The sequence below is a fragment of the Lynx canadensis genome, chromosome B3 (assembly GCF_007474595.2).
Source record: "Lynx canadensis isolate LIC74 chromosome B3, mLynCan4.pri.v2, whole genome shotgun sequence".
In the NCBI taxonomy this organism is placed as follows: Eukaryota; Metazoa; Chordata; class Mammalia; order Carnivora; family Felidae; genus Lynx; species Lynx canadensis.
The window spans coordinates 54,320,694-54,346,898 of NC_044308.2; the positions used below are offsets into that span (position 1 = coordinate 54,320,694).

The 26,205-nt window shown below is 40.8% G+C and overlaps 2 protein-coding genes across 4 annotated transcripts in view; one reads left to right on the top strand and one right to left on the bottom strand.

The window, feature by feature from the left end:
- Window positions 1-10,860, top strand: part of FAM227B (family with sequence similarity 227 member B) — a 198,683-nt gene extending 187,823 nt beyond the window's left edge. Inside the window, 4 exon segments of the mRNA XM_030318221.2 lie at window positions 3,170-3,247; window positions 4,082-4,156; window positions 7,623-7,692; window positions 10,741-10,860. Of these exon segments, the coding sequence (XP_030174081.1) occupies window positions 3,170-3,247; window positions 4,082-4,156; window positions 7,623-7,692; window positions 10,741-10,860 (343 nt within the window).
- Window positions 1-26,205, bottom strand: part of GALK2 (galactokinase 2) — a 154,282-nt gene that overhangs the window by 15,841 nt on the left and 112,236 nt on the right. For 2 of the 3 annotated variants that reach the window (XM_030318222.2, XM_030318225.1), the window contains 2 exons: window positions 21,071-21,272; window positions 10,709-11,441 (listed from right to left, as the gene is read on the bottom strand). In XM_030318222.2, the coding sequence (XP_030174082.1) occupies window positions 11,234-11,441; window positions 21,071-21,272 (410 nt within the window). In that variant the 3' untranslated portion in view covers window positions 10,709-11,233. Of the gene's footprint in view, window positions 1-10,708; window positions 11,442-21,070; window positions 21,273-26,205 lie in introns of those variants that run through there. The other variant, XM_030318224.1, reaches the window with a different exon arrangement.

Below are 26,205 nucleotides of genomic sequence, written 5' to 3' on the forward strand. Positions count from 1 at the left end.
CTTTGCCATCGGCTACGACGTCCCTTAGAAGACCCAGCCCCACCTATCTGATTTCATCTCCTACCTCTCTGCCCTCACTCACTCTGCTCCAGCTACACTGCCCTTTCTCCTGCTCAAATGTTACGGCCAGCTCCATTTCTTCTGATACTCAGGCCTTCTCTAGCTAATGTTGTGCACCCCCAAACACATTCCCAGCCATTCTCTTCTCATGCACTGTTTTACTGCCCTTAGAGTACTTACCACTATTTAATCAGTTTATCTGCTTGTTATGCCCCCCTTTAAACAGGGGACTTAATTTGAGTATACGTTGACTTCTTTGTGGTGAATGGCTTATGGAAAGTGTACATGCTCTAGAATATGAGCTATATGAGAGGAAACCTTTATATCTTATTCACTGCTCAACCTCCAGGGTCCAGAAGAGTGCCTGGCACACAACAGGTGCTCAAAAAGTAATTGTTGAATGAGTAATGGTATCACCCAATTAGGTTTATTGGTTTTCAAATCAACCTTTATGACTGACTGACTTGTCACTCCTCCTTCTTAAAGAGATTCTCTCCTTTGGTATATGCTACTGTGTTAGTTATACCAGTTCCTGGCTCCTCCCCTTCTTCTACTCCTAATCCCTAAAATCTCTCTTCATCAAGATTCTTTCTTTTCCCACTTCATTCTTCCCCAGGGTCTCATTAATTCTCACTGTTTCAACCATCACCTCTGAAGAGAGTCTCCATTTTCATATCTACTCCCATTGATCTCTATCTGCGTTTATTGAGAGTTTCTAATTGAACATGCCCGTTATTAAAATACCTTCTCATCCCCTGTAGTACATCGTCCAAAATGACAGACTTCCCCATCTCTATAAAATAATTCCATCATTATCCTAGTCACATTTGATCTCTCCCCCTCCCTATCTCTCATCCAGCCCCCATACCCAATTAATAAACAAATTCTCCTTCATTCCTTTACAGAATCTCGAATTCCATCCCACATCTCTCTTAGCCTTTTGCCCTTACCTTAGTGATGGGTCTGAACTTCTGAAATTAAATAGGCTCATATTCTATTTCATGGAAAATCAGATCAGGAAGAGAGCCACAAGACCACCTAACTAAACCCCCATCCCTTACAGACAAGGAAAAAGAGGGCCAGCCTGGCTAACTACCTTGGCTACCATGTCTTAAATGGTAAGTTCTGACCACAGTGCCAGAACCAGAGCTCAGTCTCCAGGATAGCACTCCCTCTACAATCTTTGGGTAATGGCCCATCAGTGCCAGCCAAGGAGAGAGGAAGAGCTAAGAGGGTCCTGAAATAAGAGCATCAAGAGAGAAGATGAGTAAAGGATACTGAAGAAACACACTTTGTTGACTTCCCAATTTTGCTTCATGGTGCCTTGAAAAGGGCTGTATCTTGAATAAGTCTTTGAAGCCAATAATGATTATTCATCCTGTGCACATGCAGTTGCTGGTCTGCCTCCTGGGGATGCCAGATGCTATCAGAGTACTGATTTAATTTCCACCTACACAGTACAAATGAACTTTTCATCAGGAACCATAAGTTCAGGAACCATATGCCATTGTGACATTAACCAGTGAAGTCAGGCTCCTCTCTTTCTTGAAGGAAAATCTTATTCTAAAACCTAGATATAATTAAGGGGGAAAGAAAACTTGGAATGTATCAATGAATAGTCTTCTCTAAAGCCTACTTCAGAGACTTTTGATCCATTTTAGGGTAACATAATCACCCAGCACCTCTCAAACTCTGTGCTTGGTAGGATGGAGTGTGTTCTGCTGTCAGCACTGCTTCCCTCTATGGTCAGTGATGCTGTTAAGAAACCTGCTTAGGGATGAGCACTGAGTGTTGTATGGAAACCAATTTGACAATCAATTTCATATTAAAAAAAAAAAAAAAAGCCTGCTTAAACAGGTTCTGTGACCAACCCAGAGAACTTACCGTTTCTAGCATTGCTGAGAAAGTAGTCTTGAGTGCAGAGAGAACCAGGTGACCTTTTCCTTGATTCTAAGACCTTGATTTTCCAATTATAAGTGATTGAAGATAATTCCTGAGTAGTTTAGAGCTTCATAGGAAAGACATGAATTTTATGTAAGTTCATTTTGAGAATCTTTCTTGTGGAGCCATTCATCTTTTTCCTTCTAGATACCTCAGCTGAGATGCAATGCTCAGGAAGTTAAGGTCATAAAGTTAAGTACCTATGGGGTCCTGCCTCCGGAGACCAAATCCACTGGACTGCTCCTAACATTCTCATACCAGATAAATAAGATTAAAATGAGCATCAAGGACAGCCTTGAAAGAGACCATAAATAATGCAGTCAGAAAAAGACAGAGGTAATACTGAAGAGTGTTTCAGGAGGAGGAGCGGAGGCCATACAAGGACAGCCTCATGCCCTGTGTCTTGGTAATCACAGAGGTTTAAAGAGCTCCTAGTTTATCAGTGAGGCTAAGGTCTTCTCTTAACACAAGCCGAGAGCTGCCTCCTGGAGTCATTCGCCAATTGCTGAAGGGAAGGGAATTCAGAAGGGAAGTGCCTGCTTTGTTAAGGCACGAATGTGGGTTTAAGACCAGGGTTAGGAGCACAACCACAGGCTGTACCAGAAACAGGTGGGACAAGAGCCCCGGGCTTTTTAACAGCACACTTACACCTTCTACTTAACCATCTTTCTTCCCTGTAATAACTAAGGCAACCAACATATACTGCCATGCACCTCCGGAGCCTTTCAGAAGTCAAGAAACCTTGAGGTTCTTGGTATATGTAGAAATGAAGAAATGCTACAATAGGTTAAAAATTTTTGATACATTTTAAATATTTAACAAATTGCTGCTTTTAATGTACATACACATGCATGTGTGCATGCACAGGCACACACACAAAACACCACAAAAAAAGGTAATCACAGAGTTTAAGAAACTATTAAGTCTGAGTGCACTGTGGGTGGTATAGTTCAGATTACGGGACACAGTTTAACGTGGTCTAATGGATCCTCCTCCTTTCTGTCTTCTCAGTTTAAATCTGGACGTAATATTCATGTCCACACTTGAGACCCTTCATGAATGGGAAGCCCGGGCGAGATGGCCCTCTTGGTCCCCCCAGTAACGGATACTGTCCTACTCTCCCAAATGTTCCTAATTACAAATCTTTCCTTAACCATAAGCCAATCACACCACCTGCTCCAACTTACCGTGATATCATAAAAGAAGCAAAAAGACAGTTTGCAAAGAATCAAAAGGATTTTAGGATGTAAGTTGATGCCAAACTGTTGTTAAATGTAAAATCATAAGTGCTGTGAGCTGGAAGTAATCATAGAAATCATCTGCATTAAGCTCCTTATTTTATCGGTGAGGAGAGTCACTTCTGAGTGTCTTAAGAGATTTGGAGATTCTTTTCTAGTAAGTGTCAAGGGTGTACGTTAGAGCTGTGGAGCCATGGCAAGTATCAGGGGGTTGAAGGAAGGAAGGAAGCTTTGCTGTACTGTGGTTGGAGGGATGCACCCCAGCATGGAGAGACCAGGAGAGAGCTCCAGGGAACAGAGACTGGAGTACTGTTGATTTACAAAGATGAGCCCTGGGAGCACAGAAAGGTTGTTTGCAGGATGAGCTCCCTGGAGCAGGGGTGGCAGTTGGAGCAGTATTAAGGAATCGAATACAATAAAGAGAGATAAATGGAAGAGCAGCCAGGTAGGTCTTATCCAGTGAGCAGGACAAAAGTTTGTAGAAAATCTGCTTTCTGAGGGGCGCCATTTCCCTCCCACCTCCCCCAGCCCTCCAACCCTCACCACATATGCACACACGCACACAGGCATCGACACTTTGTAAGAGGGCCCCTGCTGAAGCAGCAAGGTGGAGTTCAGGCCTTACTCAGGTGTCATGGGTTATGTGTTTGGTATGTATATATAGGAGGGGCTGGGCTGGGGGCGTCCTCCCACCACGTAGTGCGTAGGGAGGGGATGTTGAAGAACTGGTCTGTGAAGGGCTTTTGCTCACATGTAGAAGGCAGCAAATTGCTGATTTATTCTTTCCCAAGTAAAAATGCCTGCTTTACTTTAAAATTTAACTCGAAATTTTGATTTTATAGAGAGAAGCACAGAATTAATGAAGAAATAAAACTCCTAAGACAGCGGCAGGAAAGAATTGACAAGGAGCTTGATAGGTTTGTTCCTTACTCAACTTTCTAGTGCTTAAAAACATTTTAATTGAACAAGTGTATTACATAAAGCTACGATAGGTTTATTTAAAAATACATTAACTCAGGTATCTGCAAAGAGATTTTCTACTTAACTGTCCATCTGAATAAGTTTCTTTGTCTACAGAATCAACTACTCTACTAATTTTTCATTGCTAAACATCTCCTTTTACTCCTCCACCTTTAGGGCTTAAGCTCAAGGCCAAAGCATAAGAGACTCTTAAAAACCGAACAAACTGAGGGTTGATGGGGGGTGGGAGGGTGGGGAGGGTGGGTGATGGGTATTGAAAAGGGCATCTTTTGGGATGAGCACTGGGTGTTGTATGGAAGCCAATTTGACAGTAAATTTCGTATATTAAAAAACCCATAAACATGACCTGCCCTCCAGAAGACGTAAACTAGAAAAACAGGCTATTTAGCTGGTCTCTCTTGGGCTAGTTCTTTGTTCCTCTTCTGCTATAGATACAAACATTTTGGGGGGCACATTTATTTTATAATTGAGTAGAAAAATGAAAACTATAAAGTATTGAGACTAACCAACTTTTAGCATACTCACGTGCCCAAAAATTGACAGGTGAGTGCAGCCCTGCAGACAAGCCACAGCTGTGTGCCATTCATCTTCTAATTCCTATTTTGGAACTTAAATTGCGAGTCTCCTACAGAGCTGTCGAATCACTGTGTTATACACCCAAAACTTACATTGTGTGTACACTATACTTAAATTGAAAAAAAACACAAAAACTAGTTTCCCGCGAGGGGTTCCTGGGTAGCTCAATCGGTTGGGTGTCTGTCTTCAGCTAAGGTCATGATCTCACTGCTCATGAGTTTGAGCCCTGTCAGGCTCTGCTGATAGCTTGGAGCATGGAGCCTGTTTGGGATTCTGTGTCTGCCTCTCTCTGCCCTTCCCCCCACTCACATTTTCTGTCTTTCTCTCTCTCTCTCAAATATTAAATAATAATAAAAAACATTTTAAAATTATAAAAGAAAAAAAAGCCAGTTTTAGGGCACCTGGCTGCCTGTTAATGGAGCTTGCAACTCTTGATCTCAGGGTTGTGAGTTTGAGCCCCATGTCGGGTGTAGCAATTACTTAAAACCTTAAATAAATAAAATCAAAGTTAAAAAGCCAGTTTCCCAGTCACATGAGAAAAATCTAGCCTATTACTTTAGAATCTTATCTCACTTTTCACGAAAAATCTTATCACCCAAATTTCCCCTTCACAATACCTGAATTATAAGATCTGATCCCAGGTGACATTTACAAGTTCCCCCAAATCAAATCTGTATGGGATGGGATTTCTCATCACTGAGAATATACAGAAGAATGTAGAACAGTCACAGCAATTTGCAAGAAGCACTCAGATATGTTTTATGCAATGGGACATTGTTGTGATAGGGAAAAATCTGTTATAAGATGGCCGACAGGACTGCTAGGGAAATTCCCCTTCCAGGTTCTTCTTCCTACCCCACTTGCCCAGCGCACCAAATTACTAATGGGGAATGCGGAAGTACAAACTATAAATTGTTCCCTCTGCTTAAGCTTGGGGCTCAGACCTCAGGAGAGTGATCTCCTCTGAGCCCGCTGGTGTAAAATAAACCACCTGCCTTCCAAGATCACCATGTGCCGGTTGGTTCTTCTGCCGGGTGATCCGACCAGGTTCCATAACAGTTGGAGAAATTAAAGGGGAAATATTCAGTTGTGTATATAAATCTCATATGCCTATTAAATCTGTAGGCACAGCATGCAAGTATATCTGTAATCTTCGAAAGAGATACTCATGGAGAAGAAAGGAAAGGCAAACAGAAAAATGGAGGTTAGGTAGTGGGGATGATGCAAAATTGTGAGTGTCCTAAAAAAGCACTGAATTGTACACTTAAAAATTTTTTTAACGTTTTTATTTATTTTTGAGAGACAGGGAGAGACAGAGTACAAGTGGGGTAGGGGCAGAGAGAGGGAGAGACACAATCTGAAGCAGGCTCCAGGCTCTGAGCTGTCAGCACAGAGCCCGACACGGGGCTCGAACTCACAAACCACAAGACGCTTCAGACCAGTCAGACGCTTACCCGACTGAGCCACCCAGTCGCCCCTGAATTACACACTTTAAAACGGTGAATTTAATGGTATGAGACATATGTCAATAAAAGTGTTATTTTTAAAAAAGGAACAGGACACTGCAAATTAAAAGGGTGAGTTGGAAGATGGCTTGATTTTAACAAAGTGAGGTGAACCAGAATTGAGTATGACTGGCACCTGAGGGAGATTCTAAGGGTGTTACTGAGAAAGGGCAGCAGGGATATTCTGGAGTGTGGTTAGGACTGTGAGAAAGAGACCCAAGCTGTGAGAGCCAGATTTGAGGAAAGCAGGAGAGAACAGACCCAGAGGGGAATAATAAGTGAAGAGAAAAGCCAATTGGGGAGATAAAATGGACAGAGATAAAGCAGAGAATACTTGAGGAGGCATTTGTTGGTCGCGTGGCTCTAATGCAGGAGACCCTAAGAGCTAGCCCTGCTGTGCCGTCCCGGGTGCCCTATGCCAAGTGCTAAAAAAAACCTAGAGGCAGCCTTGTGGGGGGTGGGCTAACCCAAACTTTATGCTTTAGCAAAGTATATTGGAATTTTCAGAATGTTTTCTTCCTACAAATTCCATGGAGGAAAAAAATCATTTAGAATGTCTCCCTTGAAAATTGCTGTGAAATTAATAGCCATCTATCCCTTTTCATTTTCCTTTCTGTCTGCTGTGTTTCTATTGCTAATGTTTCTCCCTTGTCCCAAGTTCTTACCCATCCTGGCCTAGCCTAGCTCAGCTCTGCCTCTCCCCTCATCCATAGATGTCTGGAAAGGTTTCTGCAGTCTCCTAAATTCAGCTATTCAACTCCTTCATAAGTATTTCTTAAATGAGTACTTGGTGACAAAAATCATGATAGATTCTTGGATTCCTGCCTCCATGGGCTTCCAGTCCAGTGAGCACCCTCACGCTTTAGCCTTTTCCACCGCTCTTTCCCCCCAGATCTCTCCCTGCCAGTCCCTCTTATTCTTCTCTCCCCACTGACGCCCCTAAAGTCTGCACTGGAGACTGGAGAGTGAAGTCAGTTCAGCAAATACTGTGTAAACCATCTCATGAAGAGAATGCTTCACTCCTGGGGAGCAGTGGCACACAGTGGTTGAACTGAAGGCTCAAGTCACACTGCTTGGGTTCACATCCTGTATGACGTGCTAGCTGGAGGACTGGGGGGAAAGGTTACTGAACCTGAGCCTTTTTCATCATTTATAATACTGGGTGACAGTAGTGCCTACTTCATAAGAGTAACTGAATGAATATATGTAAAATGCCAGCAGATGCCCAGAATATTAAGTTTTGTGTAAATGTTGGCTCTTAGTTGGTGTCAGTATAAAACAATTAGTTTGGCTACTGATTTTTTAAAAATTTTTTGATTAGACTCCAGGCGAAGGCTACCAAGAAACCCTACGAAGCTAAGAATGACTTTGACAAGTTCCTACATAAACTGGTATGTTTCCTTTTTGAAAATAGTTGAGAATTCTCTCTCTACCTTGTCTTAATTGGACGGGACAATATTCAATAGCACTGCATGGTTTCACATCCAAGTTACAGTGAGTGACAAGGTAGAATACGCTATTTTAATTTAATCATCTGCATGCACATTTAAGATCATCTCTGTTTTACATATTAGTGACAACCTCATGCCCACTTATCCTCATCCCTTGCTTCTGACCATGGACAGTTCATGCAACTGAAGACCTCCAAATGCAGTCAAAATTTCAAACTAATAGAAAATTTATCAGTGTTTGCAGTCATATTTTATTTCCCATTAATAATTCAACAATAATACATTGGATTCCAATGAATGCGTTAGATGAATGGTCCCTGCCCTCAACATAAGACAGAAATTATAAGGTTCTAAACAGGACTCAAGTGTGAGAAAGAAAGAAAATAAAGGAGCCTGCTCTGTCTTTCCAGTTTTCTTTGTCCCCCCCTCTTTGGCTCCTCCTTAAATTATGGGCACTTCTGTTAAATCTGAAGGTTCCTCTTCCCTTCCAGCAGGCAAGGACATGTAGAGAAAGGGGTGCAATAAATCTGAAGGTTGAGCCAGCTGAGGTCAGGAATAGGAGAGAGCTTTTTATTTTTAGCATGTCTTCAAGAACAGTCCTCACTGGCCATTAGTGTAACGTCAAAAACAGAGAGTAGATCATCTAATGAAATTTCTATATGAGCCAGAAAGGTGAGAGAAGGGAGTAGAACACCTGCATGTTTAATATTAAACAAATAGGACTATTCTTTACTTCCAAAAAAAATTCTTTCTCCCATTTTTCTTGGTCTCCCCTAACTACTACGGCTAGAGACATGGGTACAGAGAATTATTTAGTGTAAGAAAGCCACTGTGCCAGTGTGCTGGTGAAGGGCAGGTGACCTCGGCTGGTAAATGGTACATGGGCCGAGTATCAGGGAAACTACAAGTTTTGGAAACTGTAGCACACTGAAGAGTCCAACATCATCTAAACAAAGCAGCTATACCTCAGCTTAAGTTCACTGTCTGTCCCCCACCCCCAGGAATGGAGGGCAGGGGATAATCAGATCTTTCACCATCCATAGTCCAGAGTCTCCTATAAAATTTCTGATGAGAACCCCAAGTTTTTAAATACTTGGGGGCCAAACTAAATGTATCTGCAAACCAGATGTGGCCTGTGGGCTACTGGTTGGCAACCCCTCATCTAAATGCTAGACTTAGAGCTCTTCAAAAGCTACCTCCAGCCAGCGTAACCTATCTTATCCTCCACTGTATCCCAGGGCAAACAAACCGAGGTGTCCAGACACACCATGTTTATTTGCCCATACTCATACATTCACTCATCTGCAGTGCCTGCTCCCCAGCTTTCATATTCGACTCATTCTTTAGGGCCCTGCTCAAATTCCATCTTCTTCATAAAGCTTTTTTCCAGTTGCCCTAGCCCCATCCTCTCCAGAAAAGGTTGAAATCTCTCATAATTTCTAGAATGACACTTGGTGATGGTTTGATTGAAAACTAGTTCTTTTCTTCAAGCCAGACACCAAGACGAGAGTAGATGCCTGGCTTAGAACAACTGTGTCTTCCAAAGCAGAGGGCACAATGGAAGTTTTTAGTCACGTACTGCAAGAAGGAACCTCATGATGAAAAGTTTAAATAGAATAGCAAAGCAACGGAAAGTACCACTTTTTTTTTTTTTATAGTAATCCAGGTATCTTTAAGTCATTATGTACCAACCACAGATCTTCTGTGGAAAATGGAATAGTATTAAAAAACAAAGAATTCTAATTTTAAATCATTTCAGATTTTGGATTATTGGGTGTTTAAAAACTCAAAATTCATTCAACATATTTGACTTAAGCTTTCTCAAGTGTTTACCTTTCTTTCAAGATGAAAATGCACCTGCAGTTTATTTTAGAATAGAATGGATTTCCGAGTCCTTTAAATAGGACTGTTGTCCTTTGAGAAATATTAAAACTAGCTTTGCCTCAGACTCTCCAAAACTGAGATTCAAGATGATGATGTCTAGTGTTTAAGATGCACATTAATGAGCAAAACAGTCATCAAATAATACAAAAGTGTGATAATTTTCTGGATAATTTATGCCATAAGACTGCTGCTGTCTCAATTATCTGGTTATAGCAGCAAATTACTTTCTGGGTTAAATCTTCATATAATTCAGGAAAACCTTCTTGTGAGAAAGCCATTCACTTACCATCACCACATGGCTAAACATTTCTGCCCACTTTTGATGAACACATAAGGACTCACCAACACCCCTACTCAACCCCAGAACCCACTCTTACCCACATACCTGCATAACTGTCCTACACTGTTCCACACATACAAATGAGACCTGCTAGACACACCCCAAAGGGTTGTGAGGCATGGATGGGGTTTCCCAGAGCAAGTAAGCGTGCCCTGTGGATCAGAGAGGCATTTGAGAAGAGGTAGCATAAAGTGGGAAGAAAGTAAATTCTATGAACAAATTGAATTATCTGAATTATCATCCAGATAACTACTTTAGTGTGAATAGAGGTAAGGTGTAGAGTGTCTTTTATGTAAGTTTCTCTATTTTAAGTGACGGAGACAGCTGAGGGCTGAAAGAATTGAAAGTGATTGTTTATGTGATATCACATAGCTTTTTTTTTTTTTTTTAATTTTTTTTTTCAACGTTTATTTATTTTTGGGACAGAGAGAGACAGAGCATGAACGGGGGAGGGGCAGAGAGAGAGGGAGACACAGAATCGGAAACAGGCTCCAGGCTCCGAGCCATCAGCCCAGAGCCTGATGCGGGGCTCGAACTCACGGACCGCGAGATCGTGACCTGGCTGAAGTCGGACGCTTAACCGACTGCGCCACCCAGGCGCCCCGTCACATAGCTTTTAAAAAGTAAATGAGCCTAAATCCATCTTGGCCAAAAAAAAAAAAAAAAAGGTAATTCTTCTCCTCTTGATAATTAGTGAGTGTAGTAACCTCACATTCAAGTATCCAGGAAAACTTGTGAGTCTTTCATTATGATTATTTTAATAGCGTTCTGAAGCTCGAACTGAGAGAGAGTTTCTGGCATCACTCTCATCATCAACATCAACAGAAGACTACAACTGTGAAGAAGAAGAGTGTCAAGAGAAACCAGAAATGGACTGTATTTAAGAATATACAATTCAATTGTATCCCTTTAATTGTAGCAGCATGTTTAACTCAAGTCTAATCCATGAGGTCAGTATAAATGTCTTTTACCAATTCATCTTTAAAAATCTTGAAATCAATAAATGTCAGTAAATCATCCTTAAAAGATCTGCCCAAGCATAATTTTGGCTCTTATTGGTAGAAAACATAGTTTAAGATGGAAAAATAATCATTATGAAGCATAGAGAGCTTTCAACCGTTTCTTTGGAAATACATCTTGATAATAGCAACCGTTCATCATAATACAAAACAGAAAGAGGATTAATTTACTGTGGCATAAGAAGTTCTGCCAGTTCCTAAATGCCCTAAATAGTTTCTCTGAGATTTTTTACATTGTTTAGGCCTCAAGGAAAACCAAAGCCCCACCCCCAGGTTTGGTAGCAAACAAACTCTGCTTCTCGAATGTTAAGTTTCGGTGGCTCCTCTGGTAATAAGCTTCGTGCACATTTGCTAGGAAGCTGGACAGCTTGTCAGCAGGTACAATTGATACTGTACAGCCTCCCCATCCTGCTCCAGTGAGTCGTGACCCTTGAGCCCCAAACTTCCTAAAACAATGAGGAAAAAAAAAATTAGAACCTGTAAAAGAAAGTAAGAGTGGTTTGCCTGGTGCTTCTAGAACACACAGCCTGAGGAGAGAATATGTGTGGGGTTTTTTTGGGGGATCAAGGGGTAGTTAAGTGTTGCCAAACATTTTAGGACATGAAGGAATGTACACTGTTTCAGAAGGTGATTTGAAATTTAATTTTATCTAAAACTAGCCCATGGTTTTTTCTCTAGGTAGTAAAAGTTAGCATTACTCCTGTTTGGTGAAAGCTGGCAATAATCCACTATAAAGTCTTGATTCTATAAAGTCACCAATTGAAGAGTTGTATGTGGCAAGCTTACAGGTGATGAAGAGGAGGGAGTAAAAGGAAAAGAGACAGCAGACATGATCAACAGTATGAATCAGAAGGTGGCTCCAAATGAAGTCAAATCAAAATGTAAATTGCAAGTCTTATACAAGTGAGGGCTTTCTCTAGTAGTCATTTAAGGTGTGTTTGTAAGACTTGGCTGTTCCCCATAAAAGTATCAGTCCCCTAGAACAGACAGCCTGGGTTTGCGTTGAATAAATTTATCAAGAAGGAACATGTTATTAAACTCTAGACCAGTCTGTCTATTTAAAACCTAATGGGAAGCTATACAGACGTTTCCACAAAAATGGAAGGTGGCCTCTACAAGTCCAAACGCATCTTCCTTGAACCTTTGGGAACTACTCTGACAGCTGAACTCAGAATTTACCATCAGCCAAAATGTGTGACCCGGATGGAAACCACTATTTAAACCACCACACAAAAAGAGGTCATTTTAGTCACCATCATCCAGGCCAGCTTCCAACCAAAGATTTATACCCAAGTGAAAGGCCCTACACAAAGCACAAGAGTCCCTCATTTTTTAAAGATGTAATTTATCCTGATAATAAAGGTTAACATGTACTTCCAATTCTTCCTAATAAAATTTGCTCCAAATTCATAGCAGATTAAAAACTCCATAATTAATTTAGCACAATTTTGTCTCTCTTTTTCCATCTAAATGAGCTACTTTACTTCCTGGAAAATATCAATAGAATATTAATCCTCCTCTAGGACATCGGATTTATTGCACACCAGTAATTCATTTTCCCCTCAATGATTTTCTCAATTGGTTCCTTTTTATTATCTGTTGTATTCATTAAAATATGTTTTTCAAATGAAAATAGATGTTTAAGGAAGAAAACAAAATGCTTTCAAATAAAGATTACTCATCTCCTGCTGTCCCCCAGACATTCAGCTTACAGCCCAGCAGCTGCACAGAGCCCAGACTCCTATCATCCAGGCTGAAAGTTTCTCTGACTGGGAGATTCTAGGATAATTCTGAGTTCCCAGACTGGCAAAGGGCCATTTTTCAATCACAAAGAAAAAAAGAAAGTTGTGATACGCAGTGACATCAAACTATTGCTACCCATGGAAGATGCTGAAAAAACCGAGGTGTCACCGAAGCATTTCTGGAAGACCCTAAAATTGGGACACAGAAGCCAACCGTGGCCTGGTCTAGAGAACAACAGGGTGCCTCTTACATGATTCTCTAAGATCCAGACTCTGCCACTGTGCTGGACTTAAATCAACCAGGTCTTTTATGGTCTTCAATGGTCTTCAGACATGTTTTCTTACATCTTTTCATCCGAAAAGTTTTTGAAAGCTGTTGTTTCAAAACTGAATCTAAAGCAAACTGAGTATTGTTTCTAACTGGTTACAAAACCAATAGGAATTGTGCCAAAGGGTGTATTTTCCTCAGTATCCTGCCACTTTCCAGAAAGCAGAAACTAGAAGTATTTCTAGGCAAATATATTCACTTTTGAGTCCCCAGAGCTGCTCTGGCACCACCCTGCCTGCTGCAGATGAAAATGGACTGGGTTGCATCAGCCACATGATATGAAGTCATCAGGGCTCAAATTTCCCAAACAGAAAATGATAAATGCTATTATTATAAATAGCCTTCTGCCCTTGAGTCAATGGCACTTGTGATCACAAATCAGGGGGCCGCCCGAGTACCTGGTCTGCAGCCTGCCCAGCTATATATACTCACAGAGGCAGAGGTCCTGTCTGCAGTGTTCTAAACTGGTGCTTAATATGCCCTTTGGCATATGCCATAGAAATTCAGGGAAAAATCCAAAAGTTAGGAGACCAATATAAGCTTTATATTAGGAAAGAAAAAGAAGGCAAGCCTTGTTCTTCCTAAGAGAACACTAAGACATTAAAAATATAGATTCTGAGCTATTGCACATCAGAGAGCAATACAAGAGTTATGAACACCAAAACCCTAGAATCCCCCAAATACCACTCCTTTGTGGTGACCAGATTGGGAAATAATGTGGAAGGGTTGGTCAAAACAACCAAAGCAGCCTTTGCCTTTATTAGTATGATCTACGAAACAAAGGCAAGAGGAGTTAGGCAGATTATAGAATGCTCCCTTTGATCCTTTTATCGCTGAAAAGTAATCATATAACTAACTTTCCAGGCATCCAATATAGCCTGGCTAAAATTTCCTACTTTAAATGAGCCGATTGGACCATAAAGCACCTACTAAGATACAAGGCACAGAAAAAAGCAGGGCGTGGTGGGGGTGGGGGTGGGGGGAGGGTGGAGGGAGATCCAGTAAACATAGCCTTGCTACAAAGAAGGAAAGAAGGGATTGTGCCTCGTATTTCAATTCAATTTTATTTATTTCAAAATACTTGTATATTATACAAATGGGTATTAAATTAATTCAGAATATTTTGAATTAAGGGAGAGGTTATATCTCTCCAGGCCCAGCCCAGCACAATTCTAGACATTTGGTAGGTTGTAATAAATAGCTGTTGAGATTATTACACTTGTTTTAAAATATCAAAATATATACCCAGTCTGTTTATTTTTTTATTAAATCAATGTTAGAAAACTTCAATTATGTGAAATAGAGTACAATAATGAAGAGATAATGTCCACCCAATTATAAAATATCATTTTGAATGAACAAAATGCATTTTTAAGAGATGGCTAAATTTTATTTATTTTTATTTTTAAAGTTTATTTATTTATTTTTGAGAGAGAGAGCACAACCAGGGAAGGGGCAGAGACAGAGGGAGACACAGAATCCGAAGCAGGCTTCAGGCTCCAAGCTGTTAGCACAGAACCCAACATGGGGCTTGAACTCACTAACCATGAGATCATGACCTGAGCCAAAGTTGGGCGCTTAACTGACTGAGCTACCCAGGTGCCCCTCGAAATGGCTAAATTTTAAAAAAGAATTTCTTGAAGTATGTAAAACAACTTTTAATTATATGTGAGACAGCTCACATATATATATTATATATAAATATAACCTGTCAGTAATATATCTTATATCTGGAAAGCCTTCTAGCTTCTGCTCTAAAGCCTAGAATCTTCCAGCTAGAATCTCAGGAAAACAGAACTTCCAGAAGAATTTCTATGACTTTTGCAGCCAAGTTAGAAACACTCAGATTGCTTTAGATTCAAGAAACCACAGACTTCAAATACTGTTCAAATGAGAAAGTATAAGAAAATGTAACTACAAGTCTGTTTGAGAAACGTAAGCTACTAAAGGCCCTGAAAGATGAGCTGGTTTCTGCAAAGGGCATATATATATATATATATATATATATATGAACAGGGTTAGGGGGGTGGAGAGGACAGTAAGCAGAAGACAGGGGCCCAAAGAGAAGTGAGCCCGTAAGCGCAGTGGAAAGGGCCTTGTCCCTTTATTTGGTAGAGTGTAAAGATTAGCCTCAAGATCATGGGGAAGGAAACATACAAATAGGAGTTTACACTTCATTCTCCCCTGACCTGCTCAGGAGAATGGGTGCAAAAGGCTGAGCAGCATAGCCATGGAGTAAAGTTTGAAAAGATTTCTGAGGAAGACAGCAAATTAACTTTTGTAATCTTTGTTAGCCTATTAACATTTGTCATTCATTTCCCTTAGTAGCTTTGGCAATGATGCAGCAATGAGGTCTCTAATTTCAGCAAGTGTCAAAACAGAAATAAAAGACATTAACTATTTTTTCTTAAGTATAACCAGGAAAATTGATAACAAATGAGCTATCTCATATATAACTGACTTGGTTTGAAAATTGCTTTGTGTTTCTCAACGAATCCTACTTTAAAATTTAGCTGTTTCTTAAAATTTACATTTTGTTCATTTAGAAGAATTATTTTATAATTGGGCAAGTTTCATCTTATTCTCTCACTATTATACTTTGTTTCACATAATTGAGGGTTTCTAACATTAGTTTAATAAAAATAATAAACAGCTTAACAGCATAAATGTAGTTTCCTTCTCCCTCCCTGGCCCTTTCTTTGAATGCTAAACTGATTTTCTCTTAAAGAGCAGTGAAAAGCTCAATTGACAAACAGAGCAAGTGTCAGTGATCTTTTCTTTCTTTTCCCCCTCTTTTCTCTGCTTGGGTCATATAGCAGCTTCTTACACATTTTCCTATAGGCTAGCTACCTAAAGATGCCTTTTGAATATAGTCTAGCTCAGATCACAATAAGATTTCAGTTTGTATGACAGGTGTTTGAGGGGATGAGGGGATGCAGAGAAAGGGGAACCCTCTTGCACTGTTGGTGGGAATGCAAAGTGGTGTAGCCACTCTGGAAAACAGTATGGAGGTTCCTCAAAAGTTAAAAATAAAACTACCCTACGATCCAGCAATCTACTAGGTATTTACCTACAAAATGCAAAAACACTAATTCAAAGTTATACATGCATTATCTATAATAGCCAAGTTCTGAAAGCAGTCCAAGTGTCCATCCATTGATGAATGTATAAAGAAGACGTGGTATGTATGTACACACACACACACACACACACACACACACACACACTGGAATATTACCCATAAAAAAGAATGAAATCCTTCCATTTGCAATGACATGGATAGAGCTAGAGAGTATAAGGCTAAGCGAAATAAGTCAGAGAAAGACAAATACTGTATAGTCTCACTCATATGTAGAATTTAAGAAACAACAAATGAGCAAAGGGGAACAAAAAGAGAGAGAGACAGAGAGGCAAACAAAGAAACAGACTGTTAACAAGAGAGAACAAACTGATGGTTACCAGAGGGGAGGGGAGTGGGGGAAAGAGTTAAATAGGTGATGGGGATTAAGGAGGGCACTTGCTGTAATGAGCACTGGCTGTTGTATATAAGTGATGAATCCCTAAATTCTACTCCTGAAACTAATATTACACCATATGTTGACTAACTGGACATTAAATTAAAAGTTTTAAAAATTAAACTAAAAAAAAAAATTTAGCTTGTATGTAAGTGCCCCAAGTATCTAGGCATTAAAATCCTTCATTCACTCAATCAATTAGTTGTGTTTTCATGCAAATAGTTTCCAAGCAGGCCTTCAGAAAAACTAAAGGAATTTTAAAGTGTCACAAGTAGACCTGGAAGTAAAGACTGTCTTTGGCCTTGTTGCTCCTTGAACCCATTTAAGCTTCCCTCCTCCCTCGTCTGGTCTCAGGAAGGCAACCAACCATCTAAGGCTGCCCAGTCTTAGTCATGCCTTCCCCACTGGTGTTAACACTTTTAAAGGGGACAGGGAAGTGTGGAGATGATCGTGACTCTTAAAAGAATACTCTACCAGAGGTTGACTTTATGGTACCAGTGGCCCAGGCCTTGCCAGGGCCCTTCCCAGCACATCCAGCACCTCCCCTGCCTAGCCCAGTGCTACAGTCATGAAGCTTCAGGAGGAACTAGGGCTTAAGGGCATCTCATTTTGCATTTGAACCTTTCTACTCATTTACCCTCCACAACTATTATCCGTCTTTCTCTCTCACTTTTAACCACCCCATCTCACCACTATCTTTTTAATTCTTCTGCATTCCTTCCTCTTTCCCCTTACACACACACACACACACACACACACACACACACACACACAAGTGTCAAGAGCTTTTGAAAGCGGAGTTTAGACTTCAGTGCCACATAGGACACAAATACCCTGGGGCAAAGCATTTGCTGGCTGTAGGGAGGAATGGCATCAATGACTGCATCTACTTTGTTCCCCCAGTCTGTCCTCCTAGGAGGTTGCTCTGCCACGTAGGGCCTTTTAGTAACTGGCAACCAGTTGGAACATTTGGAGACTATCTGCTGGTCACAGTGACAACAAAGAAATAATTAATTAAATCAGAAGTTTAGGGACCACACAACTATTCTGGCCAATATTTACAACACAACAAAAGGTAATCTTTCAATATGGGAAACTCGATCCCTATATGATTCTCGAATAAGTAGAAACTAATTTTGATGGTTTGCAATTGACTTTCCAAATAAAAAAGCCCATAAAAAAGAGAATGAGCTCCTTATACTAGACACAACTGAATTTTCCTCAGAAAAGCAACATAGCAGGGGCGCCTGGATGGCTTAGTCGGTTAGGTGTCCAACTCTTAGTTTTGGCTCAGATCATGATCTCAAGGTTCATGGGATTGAGCCCTGCATCAGGCTCTGTGCTGACAGAGCAGAGCCTTCTTAGGACTCTCTCTCTCTCTCTGTGGCCCACCCCCATGCACACACACATATACTCTCTCTCTCTCTCTCTTGCAAAATAAACATTAAAAAAAAAAGAAATGCAGCTGATGGAAATGAGCTAGACAGAAATACTTTGAGAAATTAAGTGTTTAGGGATGCCTGGGTGATGCAGTCAGTTAAGTGTCTGTCGGACTCTTGATCTTGGCTCAGGTCATGATCTTGCCTGTTCGTGAGATCGAGCCCTGCCTCGGGCTCTGTGGGGACCATGGGAGCTTGGGATTCTCTCTCTCCCTCTCTCTCTGTCTCTCATGCTCTCTCTCTCTCAAAATGAATAAATTAAAACAAAATAAGTAAGTGTTAATTTAAGTGTTAAATTTGAGTGTCAAGGCATTAAGAAAGGACTTTCCAAAAACAAATAAAAATAATAATAAAAGGTGCTCTTCTAAACTCTTTTAAGACCTAGCCATTAGATCCCTCCCTGGAACCACATTAAAAAAAAAAAAAAAAAAGAGAGAGAGACCTATAGATGGTTAGAACAGAAAAAGATACAGGAGATCATAAAACAAGACAACAATGCAAAATCACAGAGCTCAGAAGGAAAAGTGGCAGAGCTGGAACTCAACCTTCTTAACTTCAACTCAGTTGTCCTCCTACTCCACACACTGCCTCCCCTGCTCAACATGGCTTTGTCCAGTGTTCACATGCTGCACACTAGGACAACACAAACCTCCATTATTAAAGTTTTAAAGCTGGAAAGGAAAATGACCCACATTCCAACATAATCATATCTCAGTAAACTCAGGGGAGAGAGAGAGGCATGGCAAAAGCACTGGATGAGGAACCAGACCTTTCAAATCACTTCACCTCCTAGTGCCTGCTCAGGTCTTGAAGGACCCCTCCTGCTTTCTTACCTTATGGCACTATGAGAGAATTCTGCCCCCCAAAATGTGAAATACCACTTCCCAAAATGTGGCTTTGACAGAAACAAGCAAACTTTCTCAGGCCAAACACCCAGGAGTCATCTTGATTCCTGTCTTTCATCCACACAACAATTATCTTGAATCTTCCTTCAAGGCACGCCTTGCATGGGATCACTTAGCACTTCCACTGCCACCTTTCCACACCCAAAGCCAAAGTCCTTCCAGTGGCCTAGGAGGGCCCTGTGCTGTGCCTCCCCACTCCCCCCCCGCCCAACTTCATCACCTGCTACTCTCTCCTTTACTGCCCTCCAGCCTACGAGTTGTCCAGCTCTTCCTCACATGTGACAGCCACATCCCCACCTCTGGGCCTATGCACTTGCTATTCTCATTTCTTCATGTCCTCAGGTCTCCGCTCAAACATCATCATCTCAGAGAAGCCTTCCTCAACCCTTACTATAAAGGTCATCCATCCAAACTGGAGAGTGTTATGCTAAGTGAAATAAGCCATACAGAGAAAGATAGATACCATATGTTTTCACTCTTATGTGGATTCTGAGAAACTTAACAGAAACCCATGGGGGAGGGGAAGGAAAAAAAAAAGAGGTTAGAGTGGGAGAGAGCCAAAGCATAAGAGACTCTTAAAAACTGAGAACAAACTGAGGGTTGATGGGGGGTGGGAGGGAGGGGAGGGTGGGTGATGGGTATTGAGGAGGGCACCTTTGGGATGAGCACTGGGTGTTGTATGGAAACCAATTTGACAATAAATTTCATATATTGGAAAAAAATAAAAAAATAAAATGCATGTAGAGCCCATAAAAAAAAAAAATAAAGGTCACCCATCCAACCATGATACTCTCTATCCCTTCTTTTTTTTTTTTTTTCATAGCACTATTTTTTTTTTATACCACTACCACTCAATTTATTTTTAACTGTCACTCCCCTCTTTCCCCATGAGAGGCTCCATAAGAGTGAGAGCTGGTTGACAGTCCCAGGAAGAGAAGGTTCACTAGGGGATTCCAGGAGGCTGACCAATGCCCCTTGACCGCTTTTCAGGGGGGAGTCAAACTACCCCACTACCCTCCAGGCAAAGACACTTCTGCCTGATTTCTGCACAAATCATTCCACTTCTTTTAATTTCCAGAGCTGAATAATACTCATCCCTTCCATTTACTGGGCCCTTGATATTTTCAGAAAAGAGCACTTATAGTGGAACAAGCTCTGGAAGGCATTTTGGCAATTAGTGAGCAAACTCTGACGTCAGCAGAGTGATTCTCATCAATGTTATGTTCAAGTCTCTCTACAAGTTGGGTTACACATGCCATCTGTGATCAGTGGAGCTAGGTGATTTAAACTTTTCAGGCTGGAAGTGTGGTAATGAATGAGGCAAGCCATAGGCGCCAAGTGGTTAATTTTGTTTTCATTACTAATTGCAGGCAGTTCTGCATTATCTTCTCACAGTGGAAATAACATGTAGCCATTTGAGAGTTCTCCCAATTTCCCTTTCAGTCCTCCCAAGGTCAATGAAATCCCTTCTGGGTAAAGTGACCATTCTACTCTATTATCCCCATTCTCTAACAATTATAAGGAAGCTGTTCTCAGGCTTTGTGAAAGAGTTTTCCCCTTTACATTTCTGTCTCAACCAACCATTTATAAGCCAGGCTTTCATCAAGTCCTCATTTCTCCAAATTGCTTAACCTAAATCTGGAAAGCTTTCTGAGTAATTCCTTCAGCAACCTCCCCTGCCCCCAAATACACTATCAGGTCTGAGGGCCTTTTTCTGTTTTCTCCCTTCCTTTGAAAAAATCTACTACACTTAAGACACCAAACAGGAGATGCTGGCAGGGCCCCCATTGTAGTGGATATACCATTGATTAAAATATGATGAGAAAGTAACAGCAGGGCCATGGCTAAGAAAAGCTCCCTGAAATACCTAATCATCCGAAGATGGAAAGGCATTGTGAAGAACTGATTCCAAAGAACTGATTCATAAAGCTATTGGAGTCAGGTCTCCAATATTTCTCCTACAGATATTTAGGAGGGAACGAGTTCAGCTCTGTATCATAGACAACACCTTAGATAGGAAGTGGGGAAGGATCCCCTTTCATTTAGAAGGTTATGAAAATATTGCATTTTTTTTCATTCATTTCAACAGTTTCCATGGCCGTGTCCCACACACCCCCCCCCCCCCATGCTGCTGTCCCAGGCTCACCGACAGATGTCCACCAGCTGGTCCAGTTCAGGGCAGCTGCACTCATACATGTCCCGGCAGCTCACGTGGCTCTGGTTCATTAAGTCCCCCAGCAGCTGGACCGTGTTGTCAGGTGCTTCTTCACATATCTTCTTAAACTGGAGCACCCGAGCAGCCTCGCTGTACACGTGCTTTGCCCGCTGGTAGAGTTTGAAGATGAGCGCTTAGGAAGGGAGAGGACAGGGAACAAGGTTAGAAGTGTTTACTGGACAGCCCAGTGCAAAGAAAAACAGTCATTGAGGACTTCCGTTTCTATCTTCATTATCAATACCATCAAGACCATGAAAGAAATCTTCACGGTCTAAATTTGTCTCTTTTCAAGTCAATTTTACTTTTTTCTTTATAGTGACTACAGTCTTCTATTTTTTCCCTTCATTCTACACACCCAGCCATGTGCACACACATGCGTGCAAACTAACTCATCCCATAGGAGCAAGGAGCTAACATGTACTGAGCACTCCCTATGTTTCAGCCACTTTAAAGGCACGGTCTTCATGTAGTTCTCCTCACAGCACTGGGGAGGGAGGGGGGTGTGGGTGGCAGTATGATCCCTGGTTAACAGGTAAGAGAATGAGGCCGAGCAGACTGAGCCTAAGGTCACATATCCGGAAACTGGAGAAGCAGAATATTGATCAGGATGTCTGATCCCAGGGCCATATTCTTTCTACTGTGACCCACCAGAAAGGACCACTGAAAATGCTTATGCTGGCAATTCTATTTATGAAAATGTATCCTAGAGATAAGTACAAGTATTTGTATATGTATATATGTGTACATGTGTATGTGTACCCATACACACACACATACACACGCACACACATATATGTATAGCAACAGAAAATATAGAAACAAATGTCCAATAATAGGAAACATTTAAAAAACTATGTTATATCCATTAAAAAATATTATTGCCATTAAAACTTAGAATCTAGGGGTGCCTGGGTGGCTCAGTCACTTAAGTGTCCAACTCTCAATTCCAGCTCAGGTCATGATCTCACAGTTCGTGGGATCAAGCGCCACACCAGGCTCTGCACTTACAGCATGGGGCCTGCTTAGGATTCTCTCTCTCCCTCTGCCTCTCCCACACACCCTCTCTCTCTCTCAAAGCCACCTTGCAGAGTGGCTGAGCTTGTGCCATGGACCTGACGAATTTGTGATTATATGGAAGCTACCTAGCCAACTGGAAAGATCCAGGGCTGCACATCAAAAGGTCTGTCCTTTCTTTTCAGCTCTGTGACAATTAACTGTACCCAGTTGCTACCCCTATAGGGTTCTATTTCCCCATCTCTAAAATGAGGTTGAGAATTACTTCTCAGGATCCTTCCAGGTCTAACATTTTATGATTCTATGAAGATCTTCTTCCAAGCACCCCCCCCATATTGTTATATGTTGTAAAGAGTGTGCTGTGACTGTTCCCTTTTGTCTGCACCCCCAGTTCTACTCTCTCCTCTTCTCTACCCCACTTCTCTGCCTCAGGAGGCTGACCTGTATGATTACACCAGTGGGTTCCCTTGCCATCTAGACTGGAGAAAGGGAGATCAAGAAATGGGAAGGAAGAAAGTAGGACAGAGGATTTATTCCCCAGCTCCCTCCTTGCAGGGGGCTCTGCTACTCCACTGAAAGACACTGAACATCCTCTCAAGAGAGCCTTTTCTCTACATGACTTGATCCTCCAGCATTGACCTCCAGGTTCCTCCCCCTAGACTATTACTACTTTTTCGGAGGTGCTTTCACATTTCATTTATGAACCAACATATTTTAGTAAAGTTTCAGGTTACATTTCCTCCCTCTCCACAGCACTGTCCTCCTAATTCTTAGGGATGGATAAAAAGGCAGCCAAGGCTGGAGGAAGTAAACAGCCCTTCTTAGGATTGTGTAAAGTTTAATAATTACAAGGGTGGGGCTACCTTTCTATAAATAAGCAAAAAATGAAAAGTTTTCTTTCAAACATTCTCAATTGAGTCATATGAAGTATGACTCAACTTACAGTTAACAGCTTGCATTTTCCCGTTCTCTTTCAAAGAGGACTTAAATTCATTCATCAGATCTAGTCAGTTCTTTTGCAACATGTCTGGTAATCATGCCTCCTTTCTATTCCTGCTGTCATTACCCAAATGTACATTTTTACTCCTTTTCCCACTTGAACTATTCTGCAGTGGTTTCCAAATTGATTTCCCTGTCTTGATGTCTCCTTCCTGCAACCTATCTTGAGGCCAACACAGCCAGACGGAGCTCCTAACACACAGCCTTACTCATGTTACTGCCCCAAACCTCTACTGCCTGGCCAGTGCTTCCTATAATCCAGATTCCTGCCCTCAGCATGCTGGGTCCCAATAGGAGGTCCTCCGTCCAGCCAAACTCTCTTACTTACAGTTACCCAAAGACTCCTGGCTCCTGAGGATACTCATTTACCACACAGAAATAGTTTCCTTCCCTTTCTCTCTCTGCCAAAATTTAACCTGTTTCTGAAGGTTCAGTTTAAATTTTTTATGCTCAGGAAGCCATGCTGGCCCCAGCTGGAAAGAATCTCTTGACTCTATACCACTCTTGCAGTCCATGGCACTCGCTTGTGCTTGCCAAACCCTTTTCACGGTAACTGTTTCTCCTATGTCCACAAAGTTCATGCACTGCTGAAGACAGAAAGCAGGTCTTCTAGTCCCATGCATTCCACCAGTGCAACATTTCATCCCGGAGCACTTTCAATAATGCGTTATAGGACAGGAGCTCAGTGGGTGTTCACTGTTACAATTAGGACTTTATTTTTAACACTAATTCTAAGTTAAGATATCTCCACATAGGCATTGTTGCTTAATAATCATAATCATAATAAATGAGGTGCCAATACTCACAGCTTACTAAAGTGTTGAGGCTGAAGAAAGGGGACAGCAAGATACCCTTTGCTACGGAATCTACAACTGACACCAAGTGGATGAAAAATAAGGAAAAAGAGAACTTACAAGTTAAATATGGGTGGGAATAAAAACACAACATGTTTTGTTCCACCAGTAGTCCACACTGCAATGTGAAGTTATTATATCCATCAATAAGTTCAACTTATTTCATGGTCGAGATATCAAAATATCCCAAGATAAGAAAATCTTACCAATATCCAGTACTGGAACATACTGTCAGCAAAAACACACTGTCTGAAGAAACAGCACAGGTAGATTTAATAGTAACAGCTGCTCAAAATCTCTGAACAGAGAAGGAAGAAGACAGGCCATTGATTGGCAAGCATGTGCCTGAGACAGTGCCAATATTTTATATATGTTAATATAATCCAGGTTGTTGAATTTACATTTTGAATATTTATTTATTTTTTAATTTATTTTTGGGAGAGAGACAGAGAATGAGCAGGGGAAGGGCAGAGAGAGGGGGAGACACAGAATCTGAAGCAGGCTCCAGGCTCTGAGCTGTCAGCACAGAGCATGATGCGGGGCTTGAACTGACGAACTGTGAGATCATGACCTGAGCCGAAGTTGGACGCTTAACCGACTGAGCCACCCAGGCGCCCCTGAATTTACATTTTGATAGGAAGGAAATGACTTTAGCAACTGCAGTTTAAGATTGTTCTTTTTTAAAACTAAGGTTGAAACAAAATGTTTAAAATATTAGCTTTAGGATTCTGTATGTTTCAGTTTTTGCCTCTGAGCTACTTCACCTCCTATAATCATAGACCAAGTTTAAAATCAGAGTATGGGGGGCAGGGCTGGTTAAGGGTAGAATATTGATTTATTTTTACTATAATGTCCCACTTATGAAGAAGTCATCTAGTTTCCAGGTGCACTGCTATATATCGCTGAATGTGACAAAAGGCACAGTAAAGCAGCATCCACTGTGATCATAAAATAGTGCTACTTAGCTGAAAAATCACTGTCCTGTCTGTGATCCAATGTGCAAAGATCTTTTAAACTTTGAATTATAAAAATTTTCAAATATGCAGGACAGTGGAGAAAATACTATAGTAAACTCACAAGCCCATCACTGAGACTGAACAATTATTAACATTTTGCCATATATGCTTCAGTTGATTCTTGCTGAAGTGTTTTAAAATAAATTATAGATGTGATTTTTCATCTCTGTATTTGAGTATGCGCCTCTATAAAAAAATAAGGACATCTCCTTACATAATCTCCATATCATTATCACACCTAACAAAATTACCAATGACTACTTAATATTGTCACATATTCAGTACATATTAAATTCTCCCAATTGTTGTTTAATTTTCAGTTGATTTACACCAGGATCTGAACAAAGCCCACACATTATATTTCGTTGTTATATCTAATAAGTTTCTTTTAATCAAGAATTTATAGTGATTTTTGATACTATAGCTTCTCAATGTCACGTATATAAAATGCAGGCATATTTTAGGGTCAGATCCTGTGATAAAAATATAGTCCATTAGGGACAGTATGCTTTAGCTTTTCTTAGGATTATGTAGTCCTTTAGGATTAAATATTTTCCATTAGGTTTAAATATTGTAAAATAGAAACTGTCAAGTTGCTGAAGGCAAGGGAAACAAAAGCAAACATGAACTATTGGGACTTCATCAAGATAAAACCTTCTGCACAGCCAAGGAAACAATCAACAAAACTAAAAGTCAGCCTACAGAATGAGACAATATATTTGCAAATGACATTTCCAATAAAGGGTTAGTACCCCAAATCTATAAAGAACTTATGAAACTCAACACCCAAAAAAACAGACAACCCAGTTCAGAAATGGGCAGAAGACATGAATAGACACTTTTCCAAAGAAGACATTCAGATGGCTAACAGACACATGAAATGATGCTCAACATCACTCATCATCAGGGAAATACAAATCAAAACCATGATGAGATACCACCTTATACCTGTAAGAATGGCTAAAATTAACAACACAAGAAACAACAGGTATTGGCAAGGATGTGGAGAAAGGGAAACCCTCTTGCTCTGTTGGTGGGAATGCAAACTGGTACAGCCATTCTGGAGAACAGTATGGAAGTTCCTCAAAAAACTAAAAATAGAACTACCCTATGATCCAGCAATTACACTAGTAGGTATTTACTGAAATGATACAAAAATACAGATTCAAACTCTTTATAGCAG